The sequence below is a fragment of the Nicotiana tabacum genome, chromosome 7 (assembly GCF_000715075.1).
Source record: "Nicotiana tabacum cultivar K326 chromosome 7, ASM71507v2, whole genome shotgun sequence".
Classification (NCBI taxonomy): domain Eukaryota; kingdom Viridiplantae; phylum Streptophyta; class Magnoliopsida; order Solanales; family Solanaceae; genus Nicotiana; species Nicotiana tabacum.
Genome location: NC_134086.1, coordinates 43,287,553 through 43,299,914, shown reverse-complemented (window position 1 = coordinate 43,299,914; position 12,362 = coordinate 43,287,553). Strand labels below are relative to the sequence as shown.

At 37.8% G+C, this 12,362-nt stretch overlaps 1 protein-coding gene across 3 annotated transcripts; it reads right to left on the bottom strand.

The window, feature by feature from the left end:
- Positions 1-6,383: 6,383 nt before the first annotated feature.
- LOC107761674 (uncharacterized) lies at positions 6,384-12,107 on the bottom strand. 3 transcript variants are annotated; one of them, XM_016579919.2, is made up of 4 exons: positions 11,933-12,107; positions 10,670-10,862; positions 9,596-10,366; positions 6,384-8,700 (listed from the first exon to the last, which is right to left on the bottom strand). In XM_016579919.2, exons 2-4 carry the CDS (start codon positions 10,670-10,672, stop codon positions 6,904-6,906), a joined length of 2,571 nt encoding a protein of 856 aa, XP_016435405.2. In that variant the 5' UTR covers positions 10,673-10,862; positions 11,933-12,107; the 3' UTR covers positions 6,384-6,903. The 3 variants fall into 3 exon arrangements, with proteins under 3 accessions (XP_016435405.2, XP_075113281.1, XP_075113280.1); XM_075257180.1 differs by having other exon boundaries at positions 10,771-10,862; positions 11,933-12,064; XM_075257179.1 differs by lacking the exon at positions 11,933-12,107 and adding an exon at positions 11,524-11,831.
- Positions 12,108-12,362: the final 255 nt, after the last annotated feature.

Below are 12,362 nucleotides of genomic sequence, written 5' to 3'. Positions count from 1 at the left end.
AAATGAGGTCAGCTGCCCCTTATTCTAGATCCTTCTAGTAGGTTCGTTTACCCTATCAAGTTTACCCACCCCTCAAATAAACCCCTGAAGTTTTCCTTTTACCATTGGACCCCCCAAACTTCCAATTGCCTATGAATTAGTACTAATAAACAAAAGCCAAGACTGGCACAACTTGATTGATTGAAAGTACCAAACACTTAGGCGACTAACTATTGAATCAACTCTAAACTTAAACAATTTTATCACTAAGAGAGATCAGAAATGACACGGCATTTAAACAATTGAAACCAATATTAACATTAATTAATGACTGAACCATCCCTGAGGTTCGAACCTTTTAAATCTAATTACACACTGCAATTAACAAGTAATCACACTACAATGGAAGAGATTAGCACGCTGATTTCCAAACGAATTCAACCAAACACAACCTAAACCAATTTAGACGAACACTAGCCAAAACTGGACATCTAATGACTCTGATGGCAAATGCATAATTTTAACCCTAACCTATTGACTAATAACGATGATTAAGCACAAAAGTCAACAAATAATCCTAAAATGCTAAAACCCTAAATCATGCAACTAAACAGAATATCAGTCATGAAGAAAAATCAAGAGAAGGGGGAAGAAGATAACAGAGAAAAACAAATAAGATAAAACAAGAAAAAATTACCTATGTTCGCTCCAAACGGAATCCACTCGGAACTTGACCAGGACTTAACGAAGCATAAGTGAACTCGAACTACTATTAATCGACTAATGGATGTTTTGGGTTCACTTGACCAATCAATTGACCAAAAAAAACTGAAAAAAGGGAAACATTAGGGTTCATGGTTTTCAGATTCGAAATTTGAGCAATTCGGACAAGAATTTCCAGGAATCAAAGGCAAGGTAGCAATGAGGAAAGGTCAGGGGTCAGAGGGTGTGAGTTTGGGGTTATTTGGGTGAGTTAGGGTTTTGGGCACCGATCTTAGATCTAAGATTCGAGTCGTTTGGGAGGGATTCGAGGGTCATGGGTTGGGGATTCAAAAAGAGGGAGCGACGGAGGTTATGTGTTGTTAGTTTGGAATGAATTGGAATGTCGGAGCCGCCATGCAGTGATTTCTGGCGGGTGGAATAAAGCAGAGGCGGTAGGAATTTTTAGGGCGGCGGCTAGGGTTACGTTGTTTAGAGAGGGAGATGGGAACTGAGGGGGTTTGGACTGGGGGGACTAATTTCGGACACTTTTATATTGGGGAATGGTGAGTTCCAGGCCGTTGGATCTCAATGATCCAACGGTTGAGATGATGAGGGGAGAAACGGTGTCGTTTTGGGTTACACGGGGACTGGACCGGGTAGCCCGATTTTGGGCTAAGGTCGGAATGGGTCAAAGGGTTTGGGTCCAATTAAAACAGCCCTTTTCTTTTCTAATTCTCTTTTTCCTCTTTTTTCCAATTGTTTTTCTTTTCATTTTTAACTAATTAAAAACCTAAATTAAATTGATTTGTAAAATTAAGCTAATTATCTACTATAATATTTACAAAAATTAATTACTCCTAGATTAAACGAGGAAATTACTAATCTAAAATTAAAAAGCTAAAAATTCAAAAGTAAGCCAATTTTTGTGATTTTCATTTTCAAATAAAACAACTAATTTACTAATTAATCCTAAAAATATGAAAACAAAATCTCAATGCAATGCATGGTATTTTGGCATTTTTCATGATTTTTAACAAAAGTAAACATGCACAGAAATGCAAACAATTAGCACAAATTTCCACAAAATCCTATAAAATTGCAAAAAATGAAAAAAAATTGTTCTCTTATATTTTCTGGGAATAATTCCTATAGGGCAAAAATCACGTGCTCACAGATGCCCCTCTTTGCTCGGAAACACGAAGAATTTTCGTGCAAGATAAAGTGAGTGGATACGAGCGATTTTTGCCCGTTTGAATACTCCATGGGAAGCATTTTTGAAAGATTTGACCGCACCTTGCTTCCGAGGTTGCCTACATATCCTTGGCTATAAAGGAATTAGGTCAGTATAGTTCAGGAAGTTTCGGTAGCTGGGACTACCAGAAAGTTGTGATTTCACTGTTGTTGCTGCTACTACTGCCTGTTGAACTCCTTATTACACCAAGACAAAATAAAAGAAGCTAGACTAAACTATGATCTGTGAATTACAAGAATCCTATCTACACATCTTCAAACTTGATCTTGCAGTTTCTGCTGCTCTGTTGACATGTACTCTCCAGGTGAGCTTCCTTTGTTGCTGACTTGAATTGCATTCTGAAGTGAATTCCCTTGTTCTCCAGGTGGGTGCCTAATTGCTGAACTTGAACTGCTTTTCTTTGAAACTTGAATTGTTTTCCCTTGTTCTCCAGGTGGGCGCCTGATTTTCCGACACTTGTACTGTTTTTCCTTGAAACTTGAGCTATTTTCCCTTGTTCTCCTGGTGGGTGCCTGATTGCTGAACTTGAACTGCTTTTCTTTGAAACTTGACTTGCTTTCCCTTGTTCTCCAGGTGGGCGCCTGATTTCCAACAATTGCACAGATTTTTCCTTGAAACTTGAACTGCTTTCCCTTGTTCTCCAGGTGGGCGCCTGATTGTCAACACTTGCACTGTTTTTCCTCGAAACTTGAACTACTTTTCCTTGTTCTCTAGGTGGGCGCCTGATTTCCAACACTTGTACTGCTTTTCTTTGAACCTTGACTTGCTTTCTCTTGTTCTCCAGGTGGGCGCCTGATTTCCAACACTTGAACTGTATTCCCTTGAAACTTGAACCATTTTCCCTTACTTTCCAGGTGGGCGCCTGATTGCTGATCTTGAATTGTCTTCCTTTGAACATCCTGATTGCCAACACTTGAATTGTATTCCCTTGTTCTCCAGGTGGGCGCCTGATTACCAACACTTGAATTGTATTCCCTTGAAACTTGAATCATTTTTCCTTGTTTTCCAGGTAGGCGCCTGATTACTGATCTCGTACTGTTTTCCTTTGAAACTTGAGCTGTTCTCCCTTGTTCTCCAGTGGGCGCATGATTGCTGAGCTTGACCCGCTTTCCTTTGAACTTGTGTCATCTTCCCTTGTTCTCCAAGTGGGCGCCTGATTGCTGAACCTGATCTGCTTTCTCTTGAGACTGTTTTTCCTTTGAACTATCTTCCTTTGTTCTCCAGGTGGGCGTCTGATTGCTGAACCGAATTATCCTCTTTTTGAAACTGCTTTTCTTTTGAACTGTCTTCTCTTGTTACTCGAACCATTTTCCCTTGTTCTCCGGGTGGGCGCCTGACTGCTGAAACTTGAGCCATCTTCTCTTTGTTACTTCAAACTGTTTTCCCTTGAAACTTAAACCATTTTCCCTTATTTTCCAGGTGGGTGCCTGACCGTTGGACTTGAATTGCTTTCCCCTGAAACTGTTTTCCCCTGAACTTTGAACTGTTTTCTCTTGTTTTCCAGGTGGGCGCCTGACTGCTGAAACTTGAACCATCTTTTCTTGTTGCTTGAAACATGTTTTCCCTTATTCTCCAGGTGGGCGCCTGATTACAACCCGAGTGCTCTACACTCAACCCGATGTTTTACATTTCTGTCCTTCCTACCTGAACCTTTGTATCTTCCACAAAATTCTCAAACCACTCGACCAATGAAGCTTTCACTGACACCTTATTTTCTATTTTGCATCATGCCATATCTGGTATGTTTTGGCCGCACTTTGCTTTGTGCAACTTGGAAGTTGGTAGTAAGCTTTGAAATCCTTTCTTTTGCTTAGCAAGTCTAACATTGAAAAAGCTTTAGAGGAATAGACCCAAAAGGAAATGAAATGCAATGACTTCGAGAGTTATGAATAAAGAAAATCAAAACAGAAAGCATGTTTGAGGAAGAAAAAGGAAAAAGGACTTATCTGAGTGAGGCTGTTGGCATCGATGATCATGACATGCACTTCGGATTAATCAGCCTAGTCCATTCAGTCACTCCTCTTTCAGTCTTCACACTTTATGCCTGAGGTTCCTACAATCCGTTTCCTTTGCAAAGTCGACAACCTTATCGGCTTGCGGTACCCTGAAGGGTTTTCACCAGCAAACCTCTCTCATTTATTCATCTCTCAACTCGTCGTCGCCTTACGGTGCCCGCGAGGGTCTTCACCAATAAGACTCTCTCATTTTAATTTCTCTCCGCTCTCCGTCGCCTTACGGTTCCCGTGAGGGTTTTCACCAATAAGACTCTCATTTTTCCTTTTTCCTGCTCAGAACGGAGTGTTGCCCCTGATATGAATCATACCTCTACTTGCTCGACTTGACATCTCTCGAAGATTGATCGGAAGGTCTTTCTTGAGACTGTAATGTGGGCTTTTGGATAAGGTTTAGAAAGAAAGGATATCACAAAGGCTCAAAATAACTTGAATGGGTTCAGAATTATAACTTTCGGAATCAGATCTTTTGTCAAACCACAACTTCTGCCCCAGTTTCTTTGCCTGAGGGCTTTGAATTTTTATTTTGATTAGACCGAACCGTAAAGCTGCCTACGTATCCTTAAAGGAATCAGGTGGAACGTAGTTCATGACATAGGAATTGCTTTGTTGTTATTACTTTTCTCTTTTCTTTTTCTTTCTCTCTTTTCCTTTTCTTTTTTTTCTTTATTTTTCTTTTCTTTTTTCTTTTTTTTTCTTTTCTTTTTTTTTTCACTCTTTTCCATTTTTTTCTTTCTCTTTTCTCTTCTCTTTTTTCTCTTTTTCTTCTTTACTTACCTTTTGCGTACGTGTTTCTGAATTTTGCTACTGATTCCAAAATGGGGGTTTGAAAGAAAATAAATAAAGCTCAAAGGGGTACCAAAGGATAAAGTGTTTAGATAGCAGAATAAAATGCCTTCGTCATTCCAATCTTCAAAATATGCCAAGTACAAACAACAATTAGACAAACCAAAGAAATCATACATAATATCTTTTGACTGCGTCAGAATTGATAGTCATATCTACACATTTGCCTTTTATATCTGTTAAATATAAAGCACCATTGGACAACACTCTTGTTACAATGAACAACCCCTGCCAATTTGGGGCGAACTTGCCTTTCGCTTCAGCCTGATGCGGAAGGATGCGTTTCAATACTTGCTGACCCACTTCAAATTTCGGACGCACCTTCTTGTTGTATGCTCTTAACATTCTCTTTTGATACAACTGGCCATGACACACTGTTGCCAATCTTTTCTCGTCAATCAGACTCAATTGCTCCAGACGGGTCTGAGCTCTTTCGCCTCCGACGGCAAAAATAGTAAATATTCTTCTTTATGTTGTTAGAACTTCCGTGTTTCTTCATTTGTTTTTTCTTGTTTCACATTGTGTTTTTCTTTTCATCAGAATCTTTTCTACAAATTATGTATTTAGTGTAAATCAAAAATTCATACATCATTTTCTCCATGTTTCTTTAGTAAAATTTATGTAGTTATCAAAATTTTATACTAAAATATTAAAGAAAATATTTGAAAAACTTAAAGTCAAAGAAAGAATTGTTTGTCTTCTCAAATAATAAAGGAGTTATATTCAAATGGGACAAATGGAATAATGGAATTCTGTATCAAAGGGATTAAGAAATCATATCATTAAGATTATTGTTGATTGGATTAGAACAACGCCATTTTTTCTGTGTTTTCCTAACTATTTGGACCGGCATATTAGACTTTAAAAGTTTCATTCTGATAGTTTTTCAAACAATAATTCTAAATAAAGTATATAACAAAAAATATACAGGATAAATTCAAATGGCATGTAGTCTTAATATGATAGTATTTGTTTCCCCCTTTTTTCGCTTTATTAATGTGCATGCTAACTAGTTCTATAAAAATATCAATAATAGAATGAAGAAACGTCCTGAATAAAAAAGAAAAGATTAGCTCCAATACATCTCCTAAAGTAACGGGTCGAGACATTACACCTTTTTTTTTTTGGTTGAGATATTTACCTTTACACTAAACTACTTAAGTTTAACTTCTTAGGTTAAAAATAAAACTATTGTAGCTTAAATCTGGACATGGATTAACACATTAGATAGTTTAATACCACAATAACCATGAGTACAATGTAAAGTTGCAACCATTAGACTGCTACTCTACTCTCGCAAAAGTGATTCTTATTAATTAAAAAAATCTTTTGAAGATATGATAGGATCATAAGATTAGAGATGGATATAAGTACAGTCAAACCTCTCTATAATTACTTCATTTGTTCCAAATATTTTTGGATGTTATAACGAAGTGCTATTATAAAAAACATATATTATAACATAACATAAAAATTGGTTCCCGAAAAGCTTGACTTTTATAGTGAATTATTGTTATATAGGGATGCTGTTATTGAAAGGTCTGACTGTACTAGGGACCAACTATACTAACAAAACGAATGTGCTGCTCATCTTGAGGAAAGTTCATTAAAAAGATTAGGAAAAAAAACAAAAGAACCAACTGAAAATATAGAGGTAAATGAAGTTGGGGGAGAGGGGGGATGAAGTTCTAATGGCCTATGGACTAAATATTAGTAATCACTAAGATATCTACAATCTCAATTAAAGTGACAACACTAATCACATAATCACTTGTGTCCTTTGTTCCATCAAATGTGCATGAAATTGCTGAGTAATCTTTCTCGTTCCTGTGATGCTGTAACTGCAATCAAATCAATCAAACCTTTTGAACCTGAAGAAGAATATTTCTCTCCCCCTTTTGCTATTACTGAATATCACAATCCCCCTGCTGCATATACATTTTTTACTGGTGAAATTTGTGATCGAGCAACGCCCTTTTACAGCCATTCTGGTGTCACAGCTGGCAGCGAAGATCCCGCGTTTCAGGTTTAGTTAACAGACATCAATGGCACGTGCAGCTAGAGTACAGAACGAGTGACATATTGAAGCACTTGTTCAGTCATCTTGCCAATTTATGGACCTGAGATTGTTGTCCCACTCTCCACAGGTGGATGCTGAATTTTGCCAAACATGTTGCTCTCACCCCCCTTAGATACAACAGCTTCACCTTCTTCCATTTGGGAAACCACTGTGCTATTGCTAAAGTCAGTCTTCATACCACCAGGGGTTTGTTGCGAACTCCTGGAAGATGTCGACTTCCTTCTTGAACCACCTTCTTTACTCTTTTGCCGCCTACTGTGCACAGTCAAGAAACCATTTGCCAGAGCTTCAAGTGCTCTCGTGGTTGGAGGCCGATTTCTAGTGCCATGCCTACGGGAGTTCAAGCTAGGTTGTTGCTGCTCCATACTAGCACTATGTGTCGATGTCTTCAACTCACCAGAAACATCATCAGGCCTCTTCATGTTACCACTTTGGTCTTCCGTCAATGCTGGCATCAGAATCTCATATTCTGAATCAGGGGGAACTTGAGGTTCATTGAGGTCAATCATTGTCCGATTTTGAGGTACCTCGTGAGGAAGCTTTAAAACATGATGATCAGCAGAAGCACATTCGGTGCTTTGAGAAGGACTGCTCTTTGACGAACTGCTTGATGACACCTTATCCTCAGACGAAGCTATTGGAATGTTGTTCAGCGACAGTTCATTGCTGCTCGAGGTGTGGCGCATTTCTTGTTCCCTTCCTGGAACCATCAAAGAATTTACCATGACACTACTGTTTGTCTCTCCACGACTACAAGCCGTTAGTCTCCTACGCTTCTGGGCAATGGGAGCTACAAAGTGCACATTGTTTTCTTTCAATCTCTTGTTCGAGTGGGCTTTTATCACTTTTCTTGGCTGCTTGTCTTCACAGATGTTTTTGGTGTTCTTCGAAGCATTCACCGGTACAGTAGAAAAAGCAGGATGTGGAACTTCCTGAAACTTCTTGCTTGAAGCACTGATTTCGAAACCCTTCTCCTCAGAATGCGTTTCTCCATTGGAGAAAATCCTCAAGGAATTATTATGATTCTTAGCTTTATTAGTACCAACAGAGTCTGATTCATCAGAAGACAATTCCTCTTCACTCTCTTCGGCGTGGCTTCCCAAAGACAATTTGCTTGAGATTTCCACCGGAAGACTTCTCAACTCTCTCACTCTATAGGGTTTACCATCAGAGAGACTTGTATCTACAACTGTAAACTTCATAACATCTGTACATCGATTAGGAGTTCTAGGTTGAAGATAACAAGGACGTTGTCTAGTTGGAAGATCATCTTGTTCTAACTTTGCTTCATCTGTCCAATCACGACCTTCTTTACCTTTGGTACATTCATCTTCGGCATCAAGCTCTAGAAGCTTTGGATCAGAAGCAACTTTACCCAATACATCTGTAACTGAATCAAAATAATGGATCCCTTTGATTAATCTCCTAGAAAACTTCTTAACACCAGGCATGAGAAAAACCAACGCATTTTTGGGATTAGCAGCGTAGTTCAAGTTTTTAGGCTGCTCTGAGTGCCAACCTCTTGCTAATAGACGGGGCCAAACAGCTTCCCAGAATAGATCATTGGATCGAGCTTTACTAAGTCGGTAATCTCCAGTTAGAAACTTAACTACTTCGTTGGTTGTAAGAGAGGAGCATGCTTTGCCAGCTGGGAGTTCCGAGCGTATAGCATGATTAGACTTTGAAGGTTCCAAAGCCACACATGTAAGATCGTATTTATCTTTGCCGATTCCAACTGCTTCTATGAGCATGTTTACCCCAACCATAGCCTTTAACGAGAACACATACTCTTCCAACAATATCTTTCCTTCACCAAATGCCTTGGAGACCTGCCAAGCAATCAGATTAACTACAGTATTTATAAGCAGAAAGGGGTGCGCTGCATGAGTACCAAATTAGAAATGAAACCTAACCTACTAAAATGTCACAGGAAACTGAAACAGTCACAAATTAACAATATTGTCTGAAGACATAATTTTCTTCATGCAGTAGCGGTAATTCAACCAAAATAAGAAGTAGCATTGACATTGTCCAAAAACTAACCATTGATGCCACTCTTCACATCACAAGTTATAAAACCTCTAACGGAAGCCTATCCACATAATCAGACAGATAGATAACCAGAGACTTTGATGGTATGTGGTTTCAAGTGTAAGTTCAGACAAAATCCATTCTAGTAATACTTTAACAGTTCATGCACATGTTCTGTCGATCAAGAAATCGCCTGGTTATCCTCCAGAATAACCTTTCTTTGTTTTTTTTGGTTGCTCCGAATAACCTAATAGCAACACTTCCTCTTTTCCCTACATCTAGAACAGATTTTTAGAAAAACGCACATTTGTGCCAGACAACTAGAAACTGATGCACATACAAAGCCTGATGCATGCCAATGATAGGCTCATAGCTTTACATAGGACAAATGAATTGCAGAAAAATTCTAAAACCTAGAAAACCAATGTTGGATAATAACAAACTAACACATACATTTTGGAATTCAACTATTCTAGAAAATATTAAGCATCTAAATCAACTATGAAGTCTCCTTCGAAGCTTTAGACAAAGGTGCTATTGAGATATTGGGCCCTAACATTGATCAACAACCCAGAAAATGTTAAAAAAAACCAGCGATAAATCAGAAAACACATCTGGCCGGGTAGAATTACTTAGAAGAGGACATAAACATTATAAAACACCAGATATGGTAAATCTAGCTTGTTTGAATACCTCCGTTAAAGCCTTTCGGTTTTCCTCTGAAATGCGGGGAAGTAGACGAGATAACAGCTCCTGTTGCCTTGATCCGACGAACAACTTTTGACCATACACACTCCTTCTGCTTCTCACTTTTCGACATTCTGACCATCTACGGTACTCATGGGATCCATAAAACTCCCCATAATAAAATGACAAGATGTCACCACTTGTTTTAGTTTCAACAAACCTCTTAACATGTACAAAGTTCTTCTCAAAGATGTACAGACCTAGAAGGAAACTTGCCTTTTCAATATCAGTCCAAAAATCTAGGACCATGCCGGGTACTAAACAATACCGCAGGCCCCTATTTTCCTGTAGTTTCTTTTCGGAAGACAGATTTGCTGATGTCACCTTATTGTGCAAAACCGTGTCTGATGGCTCAATTTTTACTGTGATATTGTCTTCTTCTGAATGCATACTGGTTAATCTGGTACTTTCAGGTTCTGAGGGTACACTATCTTCATTAGATGCATTTCTTGATACAACTCCCTGGTTGACCCACATTAGCGGTATTGGCAATCCCACCATAAAATACCAGGAAATATCAGCTCCACTCTCCTGATTTTTTGCATATGAAATGCAGTCTCCCTGCAGAGGTGGAATTTCAACCTGATACTGGTTCCCAATTCGAGGAGGTATCTCTGGCTCTCCAAGCACGCCACTCCTATCACAAGACTCCGACGAAAGCAACTGATCCGCAGACACACCATTCATGTAATCTCCATTCAGCTCAAATGAATCCATCTGCAAGAGAGAAAGCCACTCAAGATTTTGTCACGAGATACAACTATAAAGCTAAAAATATCTTTTGCCTACGTATTAAAGTCCAATGATGTCTGATTGGACGGGATCAATAATCTAGTCAGAACAATAAGAATGCTTGAACTAGCAATTCCAAGTAAAAAAGCAAATAAACTGAATCTGTTTTGCTGCTTGTACAAAATGTACCTTTTGATAAAAGCACTTAGATAGTTCAATTTAGGGATGCAAGCACGAAACAGTTAGAATGGCGTGGAAAGCAAAAGAGTTTAAACAAAAACTACTCACCATAGATGGCAATGAAACGTCAACACTTCCCGATCTATGTAAAATACAGAGCAAAGTCCTTTAGAAATTCCTCACTCAAATATGCCAAGAACAAGAAGTACCTAATCCAGAAACTCGATGAGTTCGATTGTCATCTGCCTTCTTCATAGTTTTCTGTTAACATCACGATGCCCCTTATCCGTCGATTTCTTGCCTGAAATTCCAGATAGATTGATATATAAGTATAGAACAAACTAATTTAACAAAACATTGATGAATAATCAAGTTAACTCAACTAAAATGCCATTCAGAAAAGGCAAAGGCAAGTCTAATGACCAAATGCAAGATAACTTACAGAATGTTGTTTAAAAGGAATATAAATAGAACTCAAAACTTAATATGGGATTCATTCAGAAATCATAGAAAACTTGTGCATTAAATTTAATAAAAATAATAATTTTTTTAAGAAAAAAGTCAGCAAGAGGCTCAAAACAAGAACAGCACGAGACAAACTCAACTTTCATACAGAATAAACCAACAATTAAAGAATTATTTTGAAAGGAAAATATATAATCAGAAGAAATGAAGATAAACAAAGTGATATAACTTCTAACATCAAACCCCAGATCCATTTTTCTAACAAAAACTAACTCCAGTATTAGCAACAACAACAAACACTTCATCTCAGATAAACACAAACCTTTGAAACAAACGTTCCACATAAATCCTTAAAACACAACAAACCCCAAATTCAAAACAGAATAAAAACAAAAGAAGAACATTCAGAAGCATTATTATCAAAACTCAAAACTGAGAAAGAGGTATTATAGAAACAAACAAAAGTACAATGCAGAAAAAGTACGAATCTTTATCACCTTTACTAAAGAAATCCCAAATGACGATCCTTAAATAAAATCAAAACAACATAACAAGTTGAAAACTTGCAGAAAACCCAGTACCCAAATCGTGTTTTCCAAGCAAAAACAAAGGCATCTAAAAATACCAAGAAAACCATACCCCAAATACACACACACACAACATAACATAAAAACAAAGTGAGCAAAAATAATTCAAGAAACCTACTCAGAAGCAAAAAGGAACGTGAAAGATGAAATGGGTCTACAAGTTATAGATGTAAAACAAAGAAAACGTGAACATAAAACTAAGGAAAAAACTATTTTAAGCAACAAAAAACACACACACACACACACAAAAACATATTCAAAGAACATCATGTAACAACATGTATATAACATAGCAAAAAGCTTAAGGGTGAAGTTGTACCTATAGAGTATGGTTCATGGAGTTAGGGGTGGGTTGAATTCGAAGAAAAAGAGGGGCAAAATAGAGGAAAAATGTGAGACTATTTTTCTTTTTTTCTCTTTCGCTGCGTTAGAGAGAATAGGGGGTGGGGGGGATGGGTTTAGACAAGGGGGGTGTGGGTGGCTTAAAATAATATACTTCTACTACTAAGGGGGTTTGGTCCATTTAAAGAAAACAATAGATGATAAACTACCTACGCGCTGTTACAAAAGGTTGTACGTACTCGAGACTTTTATATGACACGTAAATTTTATAGTTTTTCTAACATAATTGAAAAATTAAAGAAAGAATTTTCTTGGACATAATTCTTTTACTATATGAAGTATATTAACTTACCCCTTATGTAATATTTTGGGATTACTCATTCACTTGCCGTTAGTAAATCGTCTCG

Coding starts and splice junctions, on each gene's coding strand:
- LOC107761674 (XM_016579919.2), bottom strand. Junction 8,701..9,595: donor ACCGAAAGGCTTTAACGGAG/GTATTCAAACAA, acceptor ATTGCTTGGCAG/GTCTCCAAGGCATTTGGTGA.